The sequence below is a fragment of the Echiichthys vipera genome, assembly GCF_963691815.1.
Source record: "Echiichthys vipera genome assembly, chromosome: 20".
Taxonomy (NCBI): domain Eukaryota; kingdom Metazoa; phylum Chordata; class Actinopteri; order Perciformes; family Trachinidae; genus Echiichthys; species Echiichthys vipera.
The window spans coordinates 2,652,825-2,678,370 of NC_139845.1; the positions used below are offsets into that span (position 1 = coordinate 2,652,825).

The window sequence follows — 25,546 nt, forward strand, 5'->3', positions numbered from 1 at the left end:
ACCAGAACACCAACATCGTCTTCCTGGTGAGCTGAGCCCCCCCGAACCCTGGTGCTCTCTCTCTCTCTCTCTCTCTCTCTCTCTCTCTCTCTCTCTCTCTCTCTCTCTCTCTCTCTCTCTCTCTCTCTCTCTCTCTCTCTCTCTCTCTCTCTCTCTGGTGCATGTGCAGTGCAGTAACACGTGTGAGAGATAACAGGAGTGTTTATATTGAGGGCAGTCGTCTGATCTCTATCACATTTGAACGTCGGACACTCCGCGTATTACCGCAGAGCTGCTGCAGAATTAGATTAACGTCACACCCTTCAGCCTACACGTCTTTACGTAGGGGGACGAGGAGGAGGTCTCCACCGCTCTACCGTCATGTGTTTGTCTTTCCGAGCATCATTTCCTGTTGCCACCGCCGCCTTTAATTGGTTATCGAGCACACGTTTCCACATTAAGAGCCATCGGCGTCATTGTTTTGCACGCTCGTCGCACAGCGGTCATCGGTGAAAGTGTAATGTACAACGAGGAGGGGGATGTTTTCTTTCACTAACGTTATTTCTCATATCTGATCTCAGGATTGAATTATGCAGCGTCGTCAAACGCGTCCGGCGATCATAACAAGAGCTCCGTTATAGCTGCAAAGACGGACGTTATGGAACAAAACCACACGTCAGCATCAAACCGTGGGATGATGCGAATGTAAACAGGAAATTAGATTACTCCCCTGATACACGGGCGATAACTGAGGATGCTCCATAAACGGGGTTCACGCCGCGGTGCTGCAGGAAACTGGATTTTAGAGTTAAAAATGTTCCTCTAACTTTTTATTTTCAGACTTTTCACACTTTAAAAAAACATACAAACAAGACATGAACCTAAAATGTGACATACAGTATTGGACACAAGACAGTGCATATTAGGGGCGACACAGTGCTGTAGTGGTTAGCACTGTCATCTCACAGCGAGAGGGTTCCAGGTTCGCATCCCGGCTGGGGCCCTTCTGTGTGGAGTTTGCATGTTGTCCCCGTGTCTGTGTGGGTTTCCTCCGGGTTCTCCGGTTTCCTCCCACAGTCCAAAGACGTGCAGGTGTTCGGTTCATTGATGACTCTAAATCACCCGTAGGTGTGAATGGTTGTCTGTCTCTGTTCGTCTCTATGTGTCCTGTGATAGACTGGCGTCCTGTCCAGGGTGGACCCCGCCTCACGCCCGATGTCAGCTGGGATCGGCTCCCGCCCCCCGTGACCCCGACAGGGACAAGAGGCTGAAGATGAATGAATGACAGTGCATATTAATAAACATTTAGATGTAAATATGCACAGTTATAGTAGAGCTGCAGCCTTCAAATTGTTTTTAAATCAAGTATTTGACCGATTATTTCGTGTGTGTGTGTGTGTGTGTGTGTGTGTGTGTGTGTGTGTGTGTGTGTGTGTGTGTGTGTGTGTGTGTGTGTGTGTGTGTGTGTGTGTGTGTGTGTGTGTGTGTGTGTGTGTGTGTGTGTGTGTGTGTGTGTGTGTGTGTGTGTGTGTGTGTGTGTGTGTGTGTGTGTGTGTGTGTGTGTGTGTGTGTGCGTGCGTGCGTGTGTGCGTGCGCGTGTGAGGGTGATAGAGACGAGATGTGTGTGTGTTGAAGGCAATACTCTCGCCGTTTACCATGAATTCATTTACGATTTAAACAATTCAAAGGGGTGAATAAAATTCTACGTGACGCGCGTGTTGACCCTTCGTGCTTCACCCTTCCACTAAGTGCCATGAAAGTCCAGTCCGTAGTTTTTCTGTAATCCTGCTGACAAACACACACACACGAACCAACACACACACACACGTTCACACTGAAAATCACGTCCATCAGCCTCGAGTTGACCTTCCTAAAACTCGCCGTATTTCTCGTCTCCGTCCTCTTTCGTGTCCCATAGGACGATCCCTTCTCGGCGCTGGACATCCACCTCAGCGATCACCTGATGCAGGAAGGGATCCTCAAGTTCCTGCAGGACGATAAACGGACCGTAGTCCTGGTCACGCACAAGCTGCAGTACCTCATCCACGCGGACTGGGTAAACGGATACGATAAGACCTCAGATTAAATGACTCGAACAGTAGTTTTAATACATTCAGTGATCAATATTCCCTCTTTTTTTAACGTCGTGTCCAGATTATAGCGATGAAGGACGGCTCGGTGCTGAGGGAGGGCACTCTGAAGGACATTCAGACCCACGACATTGAGCTCTACGATCACTGGAAGACCCTGATGAACAGACAGGACCACGGGCTGGAGAAGGTAAGAAGCGATGTGGGAGCAAATATAGGGGCTGTATTCACATTTGGAGTCTTTTTGGAGTTAAATCACAGGTCAAATTTGAGCCGCTAACACCAAAGCTGTCTGCAGCTTTCTAGCACATTACAGGGGTGAGATAAGTGTAATTCATAGAGCGTTTTAGCGCTCAAGTAGCTCCTGAATCTATAAAAAACGTCACTCAGAGTCAATGAGGAAGGAGCTAACACGGCTGCTGCAGTCACAGTTTGGAGAGATTCAATGATCGTGAGCTTTTAAAAAGGTATCGTCTTAATGGAGATGGCGTTATGAACGTGGTAGAGTTGGTCAGGGACGCCATCACATCACCAACCCATAAAAACCACCCAATATCACCGCAGATTAAAGTTGGTACAACTCTCCGCTGTTTGACCACGGGAAAAAGACGATCTTGGCGTCTCTCAGCTGTCGGTCAGGACGATAAATGTCCGATCCAGACCCCACTGAGTGCTGCAGTTCATTTACTTCCACATTGAAGTGTTTTTATCGTAAATTCACTCTTAGGGCGCACTCACACTGTCCGTCTGTACCGCACCCCAGTTTCACGGCTAAAGTCAAGTTCGTTTGACCAGCTTGCCGTCCACGGCCCGTTTGGGAGAGGTGGGCTTTTGTAAAGCACGTTGGGACATAGAGAGAAGAAGGAAGGACCATGCGCGGACATTTAAAACAATGGCGGCGAAAGGTTCACGTTGGTGTGACGCGGAGGTGGAGTGTTTACTGCAGATTTGGTCGATGAAAAGATTCAAAAACAGTCGACAAGACGCACAAAAACTCCGAGGTCTACGGAAAGATCTGGAAACAAAGCCACGCATCGCCATGACGTCATCAATGCGTGTGACGTGTTAGCCCAGGTAGTGTGAGTGCAAACGGGCCTGGAGGGGGGGACAAGGACCCTAAAGCACGGGGCACGGGACGGACGGACAGTCTGAATGCGCCCTTAGGGACTCATTCCCTCTCAGCCAATCACTGTGGGCATAGATGGACGAACATGATGTCACCCATCGTAACGAGGTCGACCCCGCCCTCCAGTCTCAGTTTAGGAGTCGCTCCCACTCCTTAGGAAGAGTTGGTCTCAGACTTTGGGTTTGGAGAAATTACTCTGAATTAAGAACTTTTAGTGTTCAAATAAAATGTTTTGTGAGTACGGCCCCTGATCATGATTCTGTTATTTGATCCCATCAATAATCAACAATTACCGTATTTTCGATAAGACGCACCTAAAAAGCCGACAGTGCTCCTTATAATGCGGTGATCCTTATATATGGACCAATATTGAGCCACAACAGGTCTCCAACTACGGTGAGCAGCCGCCGACTCTATTTTCCCCCCGTAGAAGAAGTAACGCGCGGTGCATGTTGAGATATACGACTGCGTGAAGCGTGCCGTTTCATTTCCATGTGTGTGTTTGTGTAAAGAGCCCAAAATGGCTCCATTTCTAAAGAAGACTAAACAGAGTTTAGAGGGAAAAGAGCGAGACGGCTGCAGCTGGAGGACAAACTCCAACAGTGGGTTGTTGAACAGAGAGCAGCAAGTAGAAGTGTCCGTATGATCACTGTTCCACTGAAGGCAACAGCGCTAGCCAATACTATCCAGCTGCAGACCCGGAGCACAAGCCCCTCACTTGACACAAGCCCCTTGCTTGACAGAAGTGACGCAAAAGTTTTTCTTCAAGTGAGGGGCCTGTGTTAAGTGAGGGGCTTGTGCTCCGGGTCTGCAGCTGGATGCTACTCGCGCTAGCACGCGAACTTAACATCAATGAATTTAGAGGCGGTCCTTAACGTAACCCCGGCCTCGACTGTAGCGTCTTTTCCATGCGCCTTATAGTGCGGAAAATACGGTAATTTATAGATAGGCTCATATGTTTTTAGCTTTGTTCATTGTTTGTCTGAATATTTCACAAAACTACTGTAGCTCTGAGCCGTCTTGGAGCCGACTCCCACACGTTTATGTTATTCAATGCTATCGTTTGATAACTAATGTAATAACCGTTCAGAGCCGTGATGGTTGTGAACAGGCATGAATGACTGACTCGTGCTTCTGTTGCGTCTCTCTATGAAGGACGTGCAGCAGGACAGTCAAACAACACTGGAGAGGAAAACGCTGAGGAGAGCCTTCTACTCCAGAGAGGCCAAGAACCAAGTGGACGACGAGGACGAAGGTGGTGGTTCTTTCTTTAAAGTCGCTTATTCAGCTCTTGAGTTTAATCGTTAACGATAACACGTTGCATGTCACATCTATCAGAGGAAGAAGAGGAGGAGGAAGATGATGACAACATGTCCACAACCACTAACAGGAGATCCAAGATCCCATGGAGGGTAAGTCATCCGTACAGCTGCTCCTCACTCCAGACATGATGCTCCAGCGTCACCGTTGTCTGCCCCTCCGCTGATCCGTGTGTTGTGATGACTTCCCGTCCTCAGGTGTGCTGGTGTTACATGTCCTCCGGCGGCTTCTTCATGGTCTTCCTGATGGTGTCGTCCAAACTTCTCAAACACTCTGTCATCGTGGCCATCGACTACTGGTTGGCTGTGTGGACTTCCTCCAAAACCAATCAGAGCGCCGCAGCGGAGACATACACATGTAACGCGACCAACCTGACCACGACGAGCACAACTGCTGAGGTAGGAAACTTCTGACGAGGTTTAGGACAATATATGTGGATTGAAATTGCTATTTTAATAGGTTAAAAAAATTCAATAGAAGCCTACAAGAGGAACCATTTGACATGCTTTACCGGCCCTGATTATGCACACGGGCACTCACAAAAAAGCACAAGTTTACTTTATTCCAACATATTGGGTGCCCTCATGTCAGCCAAAACTTGTGCTAAAGTGTCCTCTAGGAGCCAAAACTTGTGCTAAAGTGCCCTCAAGGGGCCAAAACGTGTGCTAAAGTGCCCTCTAGGAGCCAAAACATGTGCAAAAGCGTCTTTTAGGAGCCAAAACTTGTGCTAAAGTGCCCTCTATGAGCCAAAATGTGTACTAAAGTGCCCTCTGGGAGCCCAAACTTGGGCTAAAGTGCCCTCTAGGAGCCACAACGTGTGATAAAGTGCTCTCTAGGAGCCAAAACTTGTGCTTAAGTGCCCTTTAGGAGCCAAAATGTGTGCTAAAGTGTCCTCTAGGAGCCAAAACATGTGCTAAAGTGCCCTCTAGGAGCCAAAACATGTGCTAAAGTGCCCTCTAGGTGCCAAAACGTGTGTTAAAGTGTAGGAGCCAAAACGTGTGTTAAAGTGTCCTCTAGATGCCAAAACGTGTGCTAAAGTGTCCTCTAGGAGCCAAAACGTGTGCTAAAGTGTCCTCTAGGAGCCAAAGCATGTGCTAAAGTGTCCTCTAGGAGCCAAAACGTGTGCTAAAGTGCTCTCTAGGAGCCAAAACTTGTGCTTAAGTGCCCTCTAGGAGCCAAAACGTGTGCTAAAGTGCGCTCTAGAAGCCAAAACATGTGCTAAAGTGCCCTCTAGGAGCCAAAACATGTGCTAAAGTGTCCTCTAGGAGCCAAAACTTGTGCTAAAGTGTCCTCTAGGAGCCAAAACATGTGCTAAAGTGCCCTCTAGGAGCCGAAACCTGTGCTAAAGCGCCCTCTAGGAGCCAAAACGTGTGCTAAAGTGCTCTCTAGGAGCCAAAACTTGTGCTAAAGTGCCCTCTAGGAGCCAAAATGTGTGCTAAAGTGTCCTCTAGGGGCCAAACCGTGTGCTAAAGTGCCCTCTAGGATCCAAACCGTGTGCTAAAGTGCTTCATGTATCAGCAAGAAAGCTTATAATTAAAGAAATATGGAGGGTTAAGTCTTCTTTCCTTATATTTAGTCAGCGGTTGCATAATACCCGTGATGTCTGTATGCAGATGACAGTGTGTTATATTGTTGGGAGGATTCTTTAAAATGTGCAGCTTTCTTTTAATATTCTGCTATTTTAATAACCTACAATACACTTTAAAGGACATTGTGATATTTTAGAAATATACATATGAATCTAAATGTGTCTGCGTGTAATTGTCTTAATTAGGAACTGATGTTTATTATTGTCTGTTTTATGTTTTTATTATATTTTTCTTGTTATTGTTGACATGAATAAAGGTTGAAAGGAAATTACAGACATGTTAAAGACAGTGTTACCATATTAAATATATACAAAGACAAACCTGAGAGAGTAGAGAGTAATAATCCGATTTTCTGTGTGTGTGTGTGTGTGTGTCTGTGTGTGTGTGTGTGTGTGTGTGTGTGTTTTGTGTTCGATGTACAGGACAATTGGTTCTACCTGCCGGTGTTTATCATCCTGTGTGCTGCTGGGATCACGTTATGCCTCATCACCTCTCTCACTGTCGAGTTTCTGGGTCTTTCTGCGGCTACGAACCTGCACCACAACCTGCTCAACAAGATCATCCACGCTCCCATCAGGTGCACGAACACACACACACGACCGAAGCGAGCTCCTCTCACACGTAATGTCTTTGGTCAAACGGCGTAAAAAATGAGCCCCGTCTCCAAGGAAACACTTGAGTTTCCCCCCAAGCGATTGCTCCTCAGTCCCCGTGCTTTCTCTCTCGAGGGGAGGAAAGGTCACATGTGGGTTACGTAACCTTTTGTTTAAATGTCACAGCTGGAAAAAAACATCCTAAATGTGAAATTGAGGTTTTATTCGGTTGCATTTGTTCCTCCTCTCCTCAGGTTCTTCGACATCACTCCTCTGGGGCAGATCCTGAACAGATTCTCTGCCGATACCAACATCATCGACCAGGTGAGGAGATGATGTGAAGGTCGACATCATTCAAAGGGGTAGTTTTGATGTTTCTCATTGCTAAAGTGCCCTCCAAGATCCAAAACGTGTGCTAAAGTGCCTTCTAGGAGCCAAAACGTGTGCTAAAGTGTCCTCTAGGAGCCAAAACGCGTGCTAAAGTGTCCTCTAGGAGCCAAAACGTGTGCTTAAGTGCCCTCCAAGATCCAAAACGTCTGCTAAAGTGTCCTCTAGGAGCCAAAACGTGTGCTAAAGTTTCCTCTAGGAGCCAAAACGTGTGCTAAAGTGCCCTCTAGGAGCCAAAACTTGTGCTAAAGTTTCCTCTAGGAGCCAAAACGTGTGCTAAAGTGTCCTCTAGGAGCCAAAGCATGTGCTAAAGTGTCCTCTAGGAGCCAAAACTTGTGCTAAAGTGCCCTCTAGGAGCCAAAACGTGTGCTAAAGTGCCCTCTAGGAGCCAAAACTTGTGCTAAAGTGTCCTCTAGGAGCCAAAACGTGTGCTAAAGTGTCCTCTAGGAGCCAAAGCATGTGCCAAAGTGTCCTCTAGGAGCCAAAACGTGTGCTAAAGTGCCCTCTAGGAGCCAAAACGTGTGCTTAAGTGTCCTCTGGGAGCCAAAACGTGTGCTAAAGTGCCCTCTAGGAGCCAAAACGTGTGCTAAAGTGCCCTCTAGGAGCCAAAACTTGTGCTAAAGTGTCCTCTAGATGCCAAAACGTGTGCTAAAGTGTCCTCTAGGAGCATAAACGTGTGCTAAAGTGTCCTCTAGATGCCAAAACGTGTGCTAAAGTGTCCTCTAGGAGCATAAACGTGTGCTTAAGTGTCCTCTAGATGCCAAAACGTGTGCTAAAGTGTCCTCTAGGAGCCAAAACGTGTGCTAAAGTGTCCTCTAGGAGCCAAAGCATGTGCTTAAGTGTCCTCTAGGAGCCACAACTTGTGCTAAAGTGTCCTTTAGGAGCCAAAACTTGTGCTAAAGTGTCCTCTAGGAGCCAAAAGGTGTGCTAAAGTGCTCTCTAGGCACGGACGGACGCACAGTGGGAGTGCGCCCTTAGCCACCTAAAAAAAATCAATATCACTTTAAATGTAAACTAAAAAAAAACAGTAAAAAACAATTCCTGTCCACACCACAGATGTGATATAAAATATCTCCATCCACATGAAACTGCAAAATCCGCCTCTGTCAGCTGGTCACGTCTAAAGCGCTCCCCAAGTCTCCATGAAAACAACTGACAGTTTACCATCGCACAGTGTGACGTCAAACAATGTCGACGTCAAACAATGTCGACAAGAAAATTGGTTTTCCTGTCCACACGTGACGACTGAAACCGAACGTTCACCCTGGACCCCGGTTACAAAACACTCCCGTTTCAGGATCACTTGGTCGTCTTTTCCTTTCAGCATATTCCTCCGACCCTGGAGTCCCTGACCAGATCCACGTTGCTCTGTTTGTCGGCCATCGGGGTGATTTCCTCCATCACTCCCACGTTCCTCATCGCCTTGGTTCCTCTGGCGGTGGCCTTCTACTTCATCCAGAAGTACTTCCGGGTGGCGTCTAAGTAAGTCAGCAGGGTCTTTGTGTTGTAGATAGAGTGGTTTCTCCTTTATTACAGATAAATGTGCACACATACGTAAGTAGATGAACAGTTATTCATAAGAAATACGTAAATGTAATCTCACACACACACATGTTGTCTCTAAGGGACCTCCAGGACCTGGATGACTCCACACAGCTGCCTCTGCTGTGCCACTTCTCTGAGACGGCTGAAGGTCTCACCACTATCAGAGCATTCAGGTACAACAAACACACACACACATGCACGCACACACACACACAAACTCACAACTCCTTCCTCGTGAGTTGCAGGACTTCTGGTCTCCGAATGGAGGCGTGGGTTCAAATCCCACTTCTGACAGACATTATTACCCCCACGATATAAAGGTGCTGCCTGCTCGAGATACGTTTCTTTCCTGCTCTTTCTGTGAGGCAACTTTCTCTCCCTCCTTCTCTCTCTCACACACACACACACACACACACACACACACACACACACACACACACTCACACACACTCTCTCTCTCTGAACTCTCATCCTGTCTGCATTTTTATGCTTTATTTCCATTTTCTTCCACAACACGCATGTAACATTCAGTCTCTGGGGGCTTCACCAGACCAACCTCAATCCTAGCCCCACATTTAATTTCATTATTTTATTTTATTTAATTCTTACGGTGACTGAGGACTTGAAATATCCCAGTTTTCCTTCCACAATATGACTGTATGAAGCTTAAAGGTTCCCATGAGTTCAGCTTAAAACCTGCTGTTACCTCATGTGAACCCCAGATAATGTCCGACGAATTAAGGTCTTTTTCTATTCTGTCTACCTTCTCCAGGAGCGGAGCGGGTGCACTCACACTGGTCAAACGCACTAGGCTTTACCTGTAAAACCTGTTTTGGCCCGGTGTGGAAGGACAGTGTGAGTGCGCCCTCAAATATTTATACTTTATTTTGGTATTTTTGTTTTATTGGAACATAATGGTCACAAGGGTAAAACAACACAGTTCACATGTCATCAGTAGTTCATCACTCTTCTTCTCCTTCTTCTTCTGCTTCATCCTCAAATGTTTTCTTCTGGTTTCACATTCACGCCACGTGACAGAAGCGTCACCAACACGCCCACTCGCTCGGTGTGAGTCCTGCACACGATGCCCCGCTCCGATCACACATCAGTCAGACGTCACACAGAGTAAAAGTCTGTTAATATCCGGCCCAAGTGACTCAGACGTTTGCATTCTCACGTACAGCTCATCAGGTTATTGAAGAGCTAAGTTCAGGGTTGCAGAACTTGTGTGTGTGTGTGTGTGTGTGTGTGTGTGTGTGTGTGTGTGTGTGTGTGTGTGTGTGTGTGTGTGTGTGTGTGTGTGTGTGTGTGTGTGTGTGTGTGTGTGTGTGTGTGTGTGTGTGTGTGTGTGTGTGTGTGTGTGTGTGTGTGTGTGTGCGCGCTTTAGTGTTCAGTCGCTTTAAGCTTCAGTTCTGTCCCGTGTCGTACTTTCGCTTCTGTTGCATCTCTTTGTATTTCTGTCTTCTCTCTCTTTCCCATCGTCGGTGTAATCCAACATTAAACAGCTCTCACGCTGTTCTTCTCCTCGTCCCTGAGGACTTCCTCACACACACACACACACAAATATACAAACACAGAGAGCCCCACACACACACACACATAAGCCCGGATCATGCACACACACACACACACACAGAAGCACTGAATCCGGTGTTGAGACAGTTTCTTGGCAATCACGGGATAGTTCCCATTATCGTTATCCACTGGTCGCCCTCCAAACCGAGTCTGCGTCAGATGGCAGCAACTCACTGCTGAACGCACAACCCTCCTAAAATGTACTTTTCATCTCTTTGTTCAAAAAAAATGTTGAACTCAAACGGGAAGGCTTATATTAGGGGTTAAATAATAATGTTTTGGGTGCGTTCAGCTCACTGCCTCAAGCTAATCAGTGTTAGCTCTTTGGGGCGGTTAGCGTTTCTCTGGGATTTCTCTATACGTGGTTGATCAACGTAAAAATGGCTTATTTGATGTATTTTTGTGCTGAAAAAGATCACGGGGTCCATTTTTGCCGGACTTACTTAACTTGAAGAAGTATTTACAACGTTTTTAAATACACAACGTTAAAAGAATGTAAAGGTACAGGACCTAATACATAATTCAATCAATCAATCAGTCCTTTATTTGTTAGGGACAGTGCACATTAATGAACAACGATAACATATCACTGTAAAAGTGCCGGATTATAGCAAAGATGCTAATTTGCATCCGTAGTCCCTGCTAAAAAAAATACAAATACTACTAAATAAATAAATAAAATACAAATAGATGAGACAAGACACACCGCGCAACACATGACACACTCAGGAGAACACCAGACCCACACAGGATACAACAATGGAATAAAACGTTGTGTGCAATATGACACAGACGAGTCAGTGGTCGCACTTTTGATTGGATTTAAGCCACTTTTTGATTTGACCTTTAAAAGAGGAACATGTGGGGCGTGCCCTTATTGTGGAGGGAAGACTGTTCCAGGTTTCCCTCCTACAACAGACGACACATTCTTCCCAAACGCAGTACACCTGTGGGGGATATAACAGTCTCCTCTGACACGAGCCCTGGTGCTCAGACCCTCCAGAGTCCTTTTCTGTATGAGTTCAGTCAGTGGTGGTGGAGCGAGACCATGGAGACTTTTATATACGCAACACGCAAATCTCTAAATGTTTTAAAATGATGTAAACTTAAAAAATTGTGGTTTTTAAGAGCAAGAACACACCTGACTCGACTTACTCAATCACCTGAACTGCCTTCACACGGTTGATTTGTTGGAATGAAAACCTGCAGCCACATCGACTAGCGAAAAGTGTAATAACATGAACCTGTCAGCGGTCTTAAGTAGGCACGATAAACACTGACAACTTCGTATTGTGGTGAAGAAATGTGTGGAAGAATGGAGGGATATGTTGTGTCTCTCACGTGTGTTCAAATCCCTGTTTTCAGACACGAGGCTCGTTTCAAACAGCGTATGCTGGAGCTGACCGACACCAACAACACCGCCTACCTGTTCCTCTCTGCTGCCAACCGCTGGCTGGAGGTCCGAACGGTGAGGAGCTCTTCCATGTCACTGCTGTTGTACGTTAAATGTTGTTGATTGTCCTGCAGCTCCGAGAAACACTCGGTTTCTCTGTGGTTCAGAAACTTTTTTGAATGATTCTGTTCTGTGATTTCGCTGCTTTTCGCCGCTCGGCCCTCTCTCTCTACAGTTCGTAATTCATCCTTCATCCTTTATCCAGAGCAAGGACCAGAGGCAGTAGTCTTTACTTTCGTAGATATTCTCTATCATTGCAACCAGACACATCAGTTGAAAAACACGCTGGGCCTCCAAAGCACTCTCAGCTGTGTGTTTTCAGCTGGAAAAAAACACTTTTGCGGACACACGACTTCATGAACGTAACACCAGCAAACGTCCGAAGGGAACTTGTTCTGACTAGAGCGCGTGGACACGCAGACCAGAAGGTGTCGGCCTTGTTGGGTAGAAATATAAATGTTGGTGTCGTCGGCGTAAAAATTGAACTTTTCTTTCAATTGGTGAACACTGATACAAGTTTTCTACAGCGACCTTTAAAACAGCAACAATGACGAGCTGGAAAGTTATTTTGGGGGAAATGAAACTGTAGAAAATCTAAAGCTAACAGAAATGTCATATGGTTTCTCCGTGTTCGAGTCCAGGGTCTAAAGATCCAGACTCGATTTGACCCGAGAATCTCGGCTGGGCCCTTCTGTGTGGAGTTTGCATGTTGTCCCCGTGTCTGCGTGGGTTTTCTCCGGGTTCTCCGGTTTCCTCCCACAGTCCAAAGACGTGCAGGTGTTCGGTTCATTGATGACTCTAAATCACCCGTAGGTGTGAATGGTTGTCTGTCTCTGTTCGTCTCTATGTGCCCTGTGATAGACTGGCGTCCTGTCCCCGGTGGACCCCGCCTCACGTCCCATGTCAGCTGGGATCGGCTCCAGCCCCCCACGACCCCGACAGGGACAAGCAGTTAAAGATAAATGAATGAATGTTCTGTGATTTCTTCTTCTTCTCTCCGTCCCTGTGCAGGACTACCTCGGGGCGGTGATCGTGCTGACAGCAGCGGTCGCCTCCATCTGGAGTTTCCGCTGCGGAGAGCCGTACGGAGGCCTCGTGGGCCTAGGACTCACGTACGCCCTCACTGTAAGTTTCCTCTGTTAGGGTTCACCTGGGTTGGATGTTTCACTTTCTTCTGTCAACTAAACATTCCCCTTTCTCCCCTTCCTCCCCTAAGAATGCAAAAATGCCTCCAGGGTTGCTCTCAGAGGGTTAAGAAGCTTTTAAGATCTTTTTCAGTGCAGCTTGTGACACACATGAAACCTGAGGCCACTTCAAGTGACACATTCAAAAAGACTTTAAATAGGGAAACAACTGCATGTTTAACACAGCAAAGCTTATTGATGCTTATTAGTGACAGTTGAAGCCAGTAGGGGAAATAATGGGGTTTCCACTGAAGACATAAACACTATGTTAACAATGGAAACATGATCGGCCTCTGTGTGTGTGTGTGTGTGTGTGTGTGTGTGTCACTCTGCAGGTCACCAACTACCTGAACTGGGTTGTGAGGAACCTGGCAGACCTGGAGGTCCAGATGGCCGCTGTGAAGAAGGTCAACAGTTTCCTCAGCACAGAGTCGGAGAACTACGAGGGATCTATGGGTAACGGAGTTCTTGTTATGGAGCTGACAACTTAGATAAATCCAGTCTGAATCTGAATTACGCACATTTAGGTAGCTCTGAAGCTGGGGTGGTGAGGTGCATCTCTCTCTCTCTCTCTCTCTCTGAAAGCCTCCCGTCACAGAGGAGGTGAAGAAGTCTCGTCTTCTAGTTTAATTACAACATGATGAAAGATTATCATGGTTTGGGTTTTTTAAATGACAGACGATCTGACCGATGATCCTGTCCTGCAGATGAAACGATGCATCTCAGTGTGTTTTGACAGTTTCGTAAAGACCTTGATGAGCAGAGAAACACATTTTGTTTATTCGCTTTAGCAAAAAGAAGCCAAAACGTTTGCAAAAGGATCTGATTCCTGCACCTCCAGGTGTCTTTTTCGTCCTTATGCATCTGCTAAAATCACAGTAGTCTTACATTTTAAAAGATAGTAGATACATTTAGACAAGAGAAGTTAATTTGTAAAGCACAATTCAACAACAAGGCAATTCAAAGTGCTTTATATCATTAAAAGCATTGGAAAGAAAAGAAAACGCATAAAAGGGCATTTAAATTCAATTAAATTCAGTTTTATTTACAGTGTCAAATCCTTACAACAGTGATCTGAGGACACGTACAGAGTAGGTAAAGACCACACTCTATGACTTATTTATGATTTACATAGACCCAACAATTCCCCCGTAGAGTACGGTGGCGTTGAAAACCTTCACTATAACAGACAGGAACGTCAGACAGACCCAGCTCTGTGGAGGACGCACATCTGTCTGCACCGGAGAGAGGAAGAGAAGGAGAGAGAGAGAGAGAAAAGATGGAAAGATGGACAGAGAGAGACAAAGACAGAGACAGACACACTTCCAGTAACTATAATAATATCTATGGTAATGTGAATATGACTTATTAATACAGCAGAATAGTAGAAACAAGCACAGCTAAGGTGATAGATTATAACAGCGGCAGGAAGCGTCATGCAGGACCACGGCAGCAGGCACCACCACCATCAGCAGAGACCTGCGAGACGACAAAGCTAACTCCAGGGAAGAAGATGAATTAGTAACATGCACTGATGAGACATGGATGATACAGACAGAGAGGAGAGAAGCTCAGAGGATCAGGAACAGGATGATCCCCCGGCAGACTAGGCCTATAGCAGCATAATTAGCTTAAAAATAACAACATTGGCAAATAAAGATAACGCATAATTCTGCGTGTTAGCAACCGCTACAAGACAAGTGGACTGAACCCACAACAATTGGACTTAAACAAGTACGAGATGAGGAGTCACACTTGGACTAGACCTCAATATGATTTTGTTTTTACAGTAATAAGAGATGAAGCCGTTGCCGCAGCTGTACAGCGTGTGAAGCTGCGTCCGGGGGTTAATGGGATGTGCTGTTGCTACGGTGAAATACAAATGTTGCGGTAGTGGGGTGTGTGTGTGTGTGTGTGGGGGGGGGGGGGGGGGGGGTTCCTGGCAGGACGGATGATAAACCAGAGACTTTTTTATGATTTCATGTTATGAGATGCCAGTGAGATGACGTGCTGATGTGAAGCCGAGACTGAACCAACGAAAGGCCAAAAGGACCTTTAATCAGGACAGAGCTGCTATTTCAGGAAACTTAACCCAAACAATTCCTAAGTTTGAAGTACGGCTGGAGAAAGAAGAAGAGATTCACATATACGAATAAAAAGGGAGGGTGGCGTTCAGGATAAGGTTTCGATCTCTGCGTCTCATATAAAGGTCGTTTGTCTCTTTGACTCTTCTTCCTCTCTACCTGATGTTTTACAGTAACTGATACCGAACCCCCAAAACCTCTCTGACGTCATGGGAGCTTCCAGCCAATCAATAAAAAAAGTAACCTTTCATCATTAAGGAGTAAAGAAACATAAGAAGCCTGCAGCAGATCTATGAAAGTCTTACCTTGACTCGACACAGGCACCACTGAGTCACGTTTTTAACAGGAAGCTGTTTAGTTTGAAAGACGTTGGCCTTTACAAGACACAACTGCATCATGGGAAGTGTTAAATATAGTTCTATGGTCTGCTCTGTGCGCCGTCCACAAACCAACTAGCCAACAGTTTGCAAAAGAGATGCACGCTCACAATAAAAGGAGGATATTTTTGGATTTACGCAAACTATCGCCACGCTGAGCTTTGCACAACGGCGGTTGAAGGAGCAGGATCGAACACGTCCTCCGCACGAATCTGCCAGACTCGTCACAGACAGACTTCCAGCAGCTTGAACCCTAGCTGTTTATCTCACACGGGGCGGGTTTAAGGCGATGACTGACAGTCCGCAGGTCTGTTCAACACAAATTTTCAGGCTCAGGAAACTCAGATCAAACTGTCAAACTAGACAAAATAACCAAATGTCAGAAAGACACTTTAGTGTCCTGTTTACCTGTTACCTGTGTACCTTGGTTGAAGGTCTGTCCAAGCTCTGCATTGTTCCTAAATCAATAATGAACTGAGACGTTCCAGGCGTATGTGCCTTTGCGGATTAATACGGCAACCTGTTGGAATCGTTCTGTCTATTTTAATCAAAGTAAATGTGCGCAATTGATTGAAGTATAGCTTTAAAGTCGTGCAGCCCTGTGCTGAAGTAAAGAGGCTTTATCAGTTTAATTATCTAACTTTAACTGTGCGTTAGTGATGTCTGTGGGGAGTCACAGCAGCACTTAATAGGACTGTATGTCTGCAGTGTTATGACTTGGTCCATATGGTCTATATGCTTCTGTTTACACCAGCCAGGACTGTAACATACACAACTCAGCGCTCTGTTTCTCGCTCCGCAGACGGCTTTTTCCACAGGTTTTGTGGTCTGTCAGAAATAAAACCCTCGTGTGTTTTTTCTCCCCCCCCCCCCTGCAGACGCCTCTCAGGTGCCCGAGAACTGGCCTCAGGACGGCGAGATAAAGATCCAGGACCTGTGCGTGCGCTACGACCCCATGCTCAAACCCGTGCTCAAACACGTCAACATGTACATCGAACCGGGCCAGAAGGTAGTTGACGTGAAGCCGCGAAGACGTCGCACTGATCCAAGTGTAATAATGTGGTTTATGTGGTTTTAAAATTAACAAGTGCCGCCTGGGAAGGACGGCCAATGAGAAGACGGCAGGTTCGAGGTCGCAGCCACGTGTCTCCATTAAAAGCGAGGGCCGACACGCTCGGCACGTAGCTGCCGCTGTGTTCTCACGCAGGTGTCTGATGTCTCACAGCAGTGTCTCCTCTTCTCTCCTGTTAGGTGGGAATCTGCGGCCGCACCGGCAGCGGGAAGTCCTCCCTGTCACTGGCCTTTTTCAACATGGTGGATATTTTTGAAGGTGGGTCTGTCACACTGTTAACAGAACAAGGGAGATGGGGTTTTTTCCACCTCTTCTTTCATGTTTGTTTCAGTTTTAGCCTCTGTTTATATCTCATTAAAAGGGAGAAGTCCTTAGGATAAGGTTTGGGAACACGGAGAAAGGATTTCCCTCAAGAGCAGCTCTTGACTTCTACTTTCTTTCTTTTGAACTGTCGTGTTCCTTCTCGGCCATTTCCTCCGATCCACTTATGAGATCAGGAAGATACTTGAGAATAAATTGCCGTTAGACAGGAGGGCACTTATACCTTCTGAAATGATTTAATAGATCATAATATGAGGAGGGCCGCTGGAGTCTCCCTTAGAGAGAGGGGGAGAAGTTCAGCATCCGTGAGGAACTCGGAGTAGAGCCGCTGCTCCTTTGCGTTGAAAGGAGCCAGTTGAGGTGGTTCAGGATCATCTGGTAAGGATGAGAGAAGGGAACAAAGGACCTAGGTAACATAGGACCTAGAGAACATAGGACCTAGAGAACATAGGACCCAGAGAACATAGGACCTAGGGGACATAGGACCCAGAGAACATAGGACCTAGGGGACATAGGACCCAGAGAACATAGGACCTAGGGGACATAGGACCTAGAGAACATAGGACCTAGGGAACATAGGACCTAGAGAACATAGGACCTAGGGAACATAGGACCTAGGGAACAAAGGACCTAGAAAACATAGGACACAGAGAACATAGTACCTAGGGAACATAGGACCTAGAGAACATAGGACCTAGGGAACATAGGACCCAGGGAACATAGGACCCAGGGAACATAGGACCTAGGGAACAAAGGACCCAGGGAACATAGGACCCAGGGAACAAAGGACCTAGGGAACATAGGACCTCGAGAACATAGGACCTAGAGAAAATAGGACCTAGAGGACATAGGACCTAGGGGACATAGGACCTCGAGAACATAGGACCTAGGGGACATCGGACCTACGGGACATCGGACCTAGGGAACATAGGACCTAGGGAGGGACCTAGAGAACATAGGACCTAGGGAACATAGGACCAAGGGAACATAGGACCTAGGGAACATAGGACTTAGGGAACATAGGACCTAGAGAACATAGGACCTAGGAAACATAGGACCTAGAGAACATAGGACCTAGAGAACATAGGACCCAGAGAACATAGGACCTAGGGGACATAGGACCCAGAGAACATAGGACCTAGGGGACATAGGACCCAGAGAACATAGGACCTAGGGGACATAGGACCTAGAGAACATAGGACCTAGGGAACATAGGACCTAGAGAACATAGGACCTAGGGAACATAGGACCTAGGGAACAAAGGACCTAGAAAACATAGGACACAGAGAACATAGTACCTAGGGAACATAGGACCTAGAGAACATAGGACCTAGGGAACATAGGACCCAGGGAACATAGGACCCAGGGAACATAGGACCTAGGGAACAAAGGACCCAGGGAACATAGGACCCAGGGAACAAAGGACCTAGGGAACATAGGACCTCGAGAACATAGGACCTAGAGAAAATAGGACCTAGAGGACATAGGACCTAGGGGACATAGGACCTCGAGAACATAGGACCTAGGGGACATCGGACCTACGGGACATCGGACCTAGGGAACATAGGACCTAGGGAGGGACCTAGAGAACATAGGACCTAGGGAACATAGGACCAAGGGAACATAGGACCTAGGGAACATAGGACTTAGGGAACATAGGACCTAGAGAACATAGGACCTAGGAAACATAGGACCTAGGGAACATAGGACCTAGGGAGCAAAGGACCTGTTCTCTAGGTCCTATGTTCCCTAGGTCCTATGTTCTCTAGGTCCTATGTCCCCTAGGTCCTATGTCCCCTAGGTCCTATGTTCTCTGGGTCCTATGTCCCCTAGGTCCTATGTTCTCTGGGTCCTATGTTCTCTAGGTCCTATGTTACCTAGGTCCTATGTTCCCTAGATCCTATGTTCTCTAGGTCCTTTGTTCCCTAGGTCCTATGTTCCCTAGGTCCTATGTTCCCTAGGTCCTATGTTCCCTTCTCTCATCCTTACCAGATGATCCTGAACCACCTCAACTGGCTCCTTTCAACGCAAAGGAGCAGCGGCTCTACTCCGAGTTCCTCACGGATGCTGAACTTCTCTTTTAGATTGAATGTTGACTGTTTTCTTACTTTTAGGCCGGTCTAAGTTTAACCTTCTGTTTAAACACAAGAGAACTGAGAGATGGACTAACATCAGCTTTATCTTAAAATGATCAGGGTTGAGAACCACTGCTTTACAACGCCAGAGATTTACACCTTAAGGTCTCACTGTAGACCGTTTCTCCACGGAAGAAAAACCATTACATTACATCCAAGACACACACTGCCTGAACCCAAACACAGTCAGTTATAGGTCGAGGTGATTTAGTGGCAGATATCTTAATGGGTTTTGGTCAAACTACAGCACTACGGGAGGTAAATTAGTCATTGAGATTCCCTTCAAAAGATGTTCTTCATCAGCTCTAAACGTCCACCATCCACCCCGCGGTGTAGTAGTGACTGTTTACGTTGGAGGAAATGTTTATTTAAGCATCCCTCTTGGCGTTTCAGCTCTTTTTAAACACTCCCGCAGGTCCGTCTGAGTGAGAATCTGAAGGTCTTTTTGTTCTCCGTGTGTGTGTCGTTCCACTTTTAAAGGCCTGACGAGAGCAACTAAAGTAGACTCTTCTGTCAAAGGACTAAAATGAGGACATAACAAAAGACGTGGCCCATTTTTTTTTACAGTCGTTTTTATACATACAGTGTTATTTAATGGATTTTGGAAGGGAATCGTAATCGTCTCATTCTGTTTCTTTTAGATGACTGCTACCAGACAGATTATTTGGAATAAAATTAGATTACACAGTCACTTTTTCCACACACACACACACACACACACACACACACACACACACACACACACACACACACACACACACAGGCAGACACAGCTGGGCAAGCATTTCATTTAACAGTAAATTAAGACGTGTGTGTCTGTGTGTGTGTGTGTGTGTGTCTGTGTGTGTGTGTGTATGTGTCTGTGTGTGTGTGTCAGCTGCATTTCCTTATAAAGCAGTGAAATAAAAGCAGTGCAGCGTCCCGGTGATAGCTCTCTCACTGAACTGTACAGAACATTCTGGATTTCATTCCCTCCCAGAATAAAATCATTGTATTCGACAGATCCAATATTTTTATTCAAGTGGCGGCAAAGCGAGTTAAAGAGTTTGACGGATTAATGTAAGGGGATTATTCCAGTTTAAAAATATGGAGCGGCAAATTTAGTCTATGGACATAAATGTTCTGTCTGTGGTAATTGATTGTTCCTTAAATTACAGCCAACTGTAGCTTAAGAGAAGGAAACACAGCTTAAAGTTTAAGGGAACGTCCACACGGAGACACGTTTTCCTGTAACTGCAAAACTTTTGTTTCGTTCTGGACGACCGGATCTCTAGAAACTGGGTCCCAGAGTGGGAAGATTGGAAAACGGCCCCCATGGCGTTGTGGTCTCGACGGTGAAAGCTCAGACTTTGTTAAAGGACGTCGTCATGGCCCCACCTCCGACCTCTGACCCCGCGGCGTCACATAACAACAACAGTGCTGCTGCGTGAGAGGACAGAGACGGACCCAGAGACTGTTCACTGAACTGGACTCTGAGCCACATGCATGGGACTGAATGAGGCCCAGCACAGATGTCTCCCTTTTCCCTGATGCTCTGAATAAGGAGCTAAACTGCTCTAGGCTCTGTTTCTAAGTCCAGGTCTAAGAAGCTGTGAAAAGTCTATAAATGTAGTGAGAAAGTGGCGCCTGGGAGTGCTTTGGGATGGGGAAGGGGCTCCCAGCAGCACCCTCTGCTCAGTGAGGACACTAACTGCAGAGTGATGGGTGCATCAGAGTCCAGAACAGCACCAAAGTCTCCACTAAGACCAGAACCAGGGACACGTTTGTCTCTAGGATGGAGAGAGAGAGTCTCCCCGTCTCTTCTTCTCTGTTGTTGGTGTATTTCTGTGGCACTGACAGCGCCACCTCCAGGCCTGGCATGTGTACTACAGCGTTTGGAGTCGGGTTCACTGGTTTCCTGTGGACGCAGATTTTTTTTGAGTGAGGCCGTGTGGACGGAAAAAAAGGTTGTTTTTGATTGTGTGGACGAACCCTCAGTAGTGCTCGACAATTAGTCTAGGGCTGCATCTAATGATCACTTTCATTCTCAATTAATAGATTACACTGTCTCCTCACAGCAAGAGAGTTCCTGGTTCGAATCCGGACTGGGGCCCTTATGTGTGGAGTTTGCATTTCTCCCTGTGTCTGTGTGGGTTTTATCCGGGTTCTCCGGCAGGTGTTAGGTTAACTGATGACTCTTAAGTGCCCGTAGGTGTGAATGTGAGTGTGAATGGTTGTCTGTCTGTTTGTCTCTATGTGCCCTGTGATAGTCGCGCGTCTAGTCCAGGATGTACCCCGACTCACGCCCAGTGTCAGCTGGAATTGGCTCCAGTCTCCTGCGACCCAGATAGGAACAAGATGCAGATGATGCATGGATTAGTTGTTAAAATAAATTCTAAAAGTTACAGGAAGCCAGTGCAAAGCAGCTCAAACTGGAGTAACGACTGTAGTAACGAGCACCATGTTTGCTCTCTTACAGGGAAGATCGTCATCGACGGGATCGACATCTGTAAGCTTCCTCTGCAGACACTCAGGTCGCGGCTCTCCATCATCCTCCAGGATCCTGTGTTGTTCAGTGGCTCGATAAGGTATAAAACACACGCTCAAGCAAAGCTTCAGTCTGTCACATAAGTATTCATTAGTGGGTCATATGATCAATCACCATTGTTTTAACTATACAGGAATTTAAAGGACAATTAACCCCATACAAATCTTACAGACTACATCTTTAATGGCGCAGCTCTTCTGGACTTTTGAAATGATATCGGACTGAATGGATCAAGTTCTGATATTAACACAAGTCATTTCGCCGGGGTTGAGACGTCTCTTTTGCCGTATAAGTCAGTGGGAAAAAGTATTTTTTGGGCCTAGAAGTTGTAATTCCACCTTTTGGCCACTCTGTCAAATCGGCTTCAAAACCTGCTGTACTTATTGGGCAGCCATAGCTGCGCACTCATCTCATCTCATCTTCAGCCTCCTATCCGGGGTCGGGTCGCGGGGGCAGCAGCTCCAGCAGGGGACCCCAAACTTCCCTTTCCCGGGCCACATTAACCAGCTCTAACTGGGGGATCCTGAGGCGTTCCCAGGCCAGTGTGGAGATCTAATCTCTCCACCTGGTCCTGGGTCTTCCCCGAGGCCTCCTCCCAGCTGGACGCGCCTGGAACACCTCCCTAGGGAGGCACCCAGGGTTCATCCTTACCAGATGATCCTGAACCACCTCAACTGGCTCCTTTCAACGCAAAGGAGCAGCGGCTCTACTCCGAGTTCCTCACGGATGCTGAACTTCTCCCCCTCTCTCTAAGGGAGACTCCAGCCCCCTCCTGAGGAAACACATTTCAGACGCTTGGACCTGGACCTGGTTCTTTGGGTCCTGACCCAGCTTTCATGACCACAGGTGAGGGTAGGAACGAAGATGGACCAGTAGATCCAGAGCTTTGCCTTCCTCAGCTCTCTTTTCGTCACAACGGTGCGGTAGAGCGACCGCAACACCGCCCCCGCTGCTCCGATTCTCCGGCCAAACTCACGCTCCATCGTCCCCTCACTCGTGAACAAGATCCCGAGGTACTTGAACTCCTTCACTTGGGGCAAGGACTCATCTTTGGCTCGTAGCCAAAGAATAAAAAGAAACCTCAGTATTGGCACATCAAGTAAAACCCAAACTGCAGCAACAAGTGAAAAAACATCCAACGGGAGAATGAAGAGTTTTGTCCTGAAAGACATTTAGAGTCCCAGCTGTGGGGTGAGCAGTTGAAACCACAGTGGGAACTCTGGCTCGGACCTAATCTGACTTTTGTCACAGACGTCACGGACTGAGGAGGTCGTCCTCTGCCTTCTTCTTCCTCTCTGTCATACACACTCAACGTCTGTGTGTTTGTATTACCAGACGAAACAGTGACTGTGTTTGTTATAAAAGACAAAGAGCATGTGCTATTTGTTTGGACAGATATGCCGCTCTACATAATTGTGCGAGTGTGTGAGAGAGGTGGAGAGTGTGTGTCTTGTTTATGTGAACGTAAGCCTGGGTTGAATGGTCGACAGTAACTGTTTCACATTGTTATCTTAGATGTTATGTCCTGACACTGACTCGGACTGCCACACAGAATTAGGAGAAGTTTAATATTGAAAGTAAACAAGGAATTTATTCGGTGGTAAATTATAGACAATAACATTAATTGGATGACAAAGAGATACACAGACACCTGAGAACAAAACTATGCAGGGTCCTTTGAAACACTTGGCTAAAAGTAACAGACTACGGCTTAATGTAACAGACAAACGCTAAAAGTAACAGACAAATGGTTGAAACAGTTAGCTAACAGTGAAACAGTTCAACAAATGGTTGAAACAGTTAGCTTAAGCTAACTTTAGCTGAAACAGCTAAAGAAAGACGAACAGTTGGAACAGTTAGCTAAAAAGACAGACAAACAATTGAAACACTTAGCTAACAGTGAAACAGTTCAACAAATGGTTGAAACAGTTAGCTTAAGCTAACTTTAGCTGAAACAGCTAAAGAAAGACGAACAGTTGGAACAGTTAGCTAAAAGTAACAGACAAGCGGTTGAAACAGTTAGCTAAAAATAATGGACAAATAATTGAAACAGTTAGCTTAAGCAAGAAAAACAGGTGAAAGAGTTAGCTAAAAGTAACAAACAAACGCCAAAAGTAACAGACAGACTGTTGAAACAGTTAAAGAAAGACAAACAGTTAGCTTAAAAGAACAGACAAACAGTTGAAACAGTTAGCTTAAAGGAACAGACAAACAGTTGAAACCGTTAGCTTAAAGGAATAGCCAAACAGTTGAAACAGTTAGCTTAAAGGAACAGACTAACAGTTGAAACAGTTAGCTTAAAGGAACAGACAAACAGTTGAAAGAGTTAGCTATAAAATAACAGACAAACAGTTAGCTTAAATGAACAGCCAAACAGTTAAAACAGTTAGCTAAAGGAAAAGACTAACAGTTGAAACAGTTAGCTTAAAGTAGCAGACAAACGGTTGAAACAGTTAGCTTAAAGTAACAGACACAGTTGAAACAGTTAGCTTAAAGGAACAGACAAACGCTAAGAGTAACAGTAACAGTCCAAACAACGTTTGAACAGCTAAAGAAAGACAAACAGTTGGAACAGTTAACTAGAAGTAAAAGACAAATGGTTGAAACAGTTAGCTTAAAGTATCATACACAGTTGAAACATTTAGCTAAAGGAACAGACAAACAGTTGAAACAGTTAGCTAACAGTGAAACAGTTCAACAAATGGTTGAAACAGTTAGCTTAAGCTAACTTTAGCTGAAACAGCTAAAGAAAGACGAACAGTTGGAACAGTTAGCTAAAAAGACAGACAAACAATTGAAACACTTAGCTAACAGTGAAACAGTTCAACAAATGGTTGAAACAGTTAGCTTAAGCTAACTTTAGCTGAAACAGCTAAAGAAAGACGAACAGTTGGAACAGTTAGCTAAAAGTAACAGACAAGTGGTTGAAACAGTTAGCTAAAAATAATGGACAAATAATTGAAACAGTTAGCTTAAGCAAGAAAAACAGGTGAAAGAGTTAGCTAAAAGTAACAAACAAACGCCAAAAGTAACAGACAGACTGTTGAAACAGTTAAAGAAAGACAAACAGTTAGCTTAAAAGAACAGACAAACAGTTGAAACAGTTAGCTTAAAGGAACAGACAAACAGTTGAAACTGTTAGCTTAAAGGAATAGCCAAACAGTTGAAACAGTTAGCTTAAAGGAACAGACTAACAGTTGAAACAGTTAGCTTAAAGGAACAGACAAACAGTTGAAAGAGTTAGCTATAAAATAACAGACAAACAGTTAGCTTAAATGAACAGCCAAACAGTTAAAACAGTTAGCTAAAGGAAAAGACTAACAGTTGAAACAGTTAGCTTAAAGTAGCAGACAAACGGTTGAAACAGTTAGCTTAAAGTAACAGACACAGTTGAAACAGTTAGCTTAAAGGAACAGACAAACGCTAAGAGTAACAGTAACAGTCCAAACAACGTTTGAACAGCTAAAGAAAGACAAACAGTTGGAACAGTTAACTAGAAGTAAAAGACAAATGGTTGAAACAGTTAGCTTAAAGTATCATACACAGTTGAAACATTTAGCTAAAGGAACAGACAAACAGTTGAAACAGTTAGCTAAAAAAGTAACAGGCAAAATTGTCTTTGTGAGCCGCTGTGCAAATGCGTTGCGGTAGCGTGACGTAAAGTTTCGGGCCTACAAGAGTACAAACAATATTTGCAGGTTTTTAATTTGAGTGTAAATGGCGTCCCCTTGTCTCAGGCTGAACCTCGATCCAGAGAAGACGTGCACCGATGATCGACTCTGGGAGGCGCTAGAGATCGCTCAGCTGAAGAACATGGTGAAAGCGCTGCCCGGAGGACTAGGTACTTGGTGTTGCAGGATACACTGATCAGCACAAATAACTAGCTAGTCATTTATGTAATACTTGTGTTTAACTGAAAGTGTGTGTGTGTGTGTGTGTGTGTGTGTGTCTCCAGACGCGGTCGTGACAGAAGGTGGAGAGAACTTCAGCGTCGGTCAGAGGCAGCTCTTCTGTTTGGCTCGAGCATTCGTCAGAAAGAGCAGCATCCTCATCATGGACGAAGCCACAGCATCTATAGACATGGCCACGGTGTGTGTGTGTGTGTGTGTGTGTGTGTGTGTGTGTGTGTGCGTGTGTGTGTGCGTGTGTGTGTGTGTGTGTGTGTGTGTGTGTGTGTGTACTGGAGCAC

General features: G+C 45.8%; 1 protein-coding gene across 2 annotated transcripts in view; it reads left to right on the forward strand.

The window, feature by feature from the left end:
* Positions 1–25,546, forward strand: part of abcc9 (ATP-binding cassette, sub-family C (CFTR/MRP), member 9) — a 64,910-nt gene that overhangs the window by 35,196 nt on the left and 4,168 nt on the right. For both annotated transcript variants that reach the window (XR_014593663.1, XM_083934895.1), the window contains exons 21-38: positions 1–26; positions 1,898–2,035; positions 2,134–2,259; positions 4,351–4,450; positions 4,534–4,607; positions 4,713–4,913; positions 6,527–6,681; positions 6,952–7,021; positions 8,409–8,566; positions 8,710–8,802; positions 11,570–11,672; positions 12,669–12,782; positions 13,177–13,297; positions 16,181–16,311; positions 16,554–16,632; positions 21,289–21,397; positions 25,095–25,198; positions 25,313–25,446. The exon at positions 1–26 is cut by the window's left edge and continues 55 nt beyond it. Coding sequence is in view for 1 of the 2 variants with exons in the window: in XM_083934895.1 (XP_083791021.1) it covers positions 1–26; positions 1,898–2,035; positions 2,134–2,259; positions 4,351–4,450; positions 4,534–4,607; positions 4,713–4,913; positions 6,527–6,681; positions 6,952–7,021; positions 8,409–8,566; positions 8,710–8,802; positions 11,570–11,672; positions 12,669–12,782; positions 13,177–13,297; positions 16,181–16,311; positions 16,554–16,632; positions 21,289–21,397; positions 25,095–25,198; positions 25,313–25,446 (2,036 nt within the window). In the remaining variant the exon portion in view is untranslated. The remainder of the gene's footprint in view (positions 27–1,897; positions 2,036–2,133; positions 2,260–4,350; positions 4,451–4,533; positions 4,608–4,712; positions 4,914–6,526; positions 6,682–6,951; positions 7,022–8,408; positions 8,567–8,709; positions 8,803–11,569; positions 11,673–12,668; positions 12,783–13,176; positions 13,298–16,180; positions 16,312–16,553; positions 16,633–21,288; positions 21,398–25,094; positions 25,199–25,312; positions 25,447–25,546) is intronic.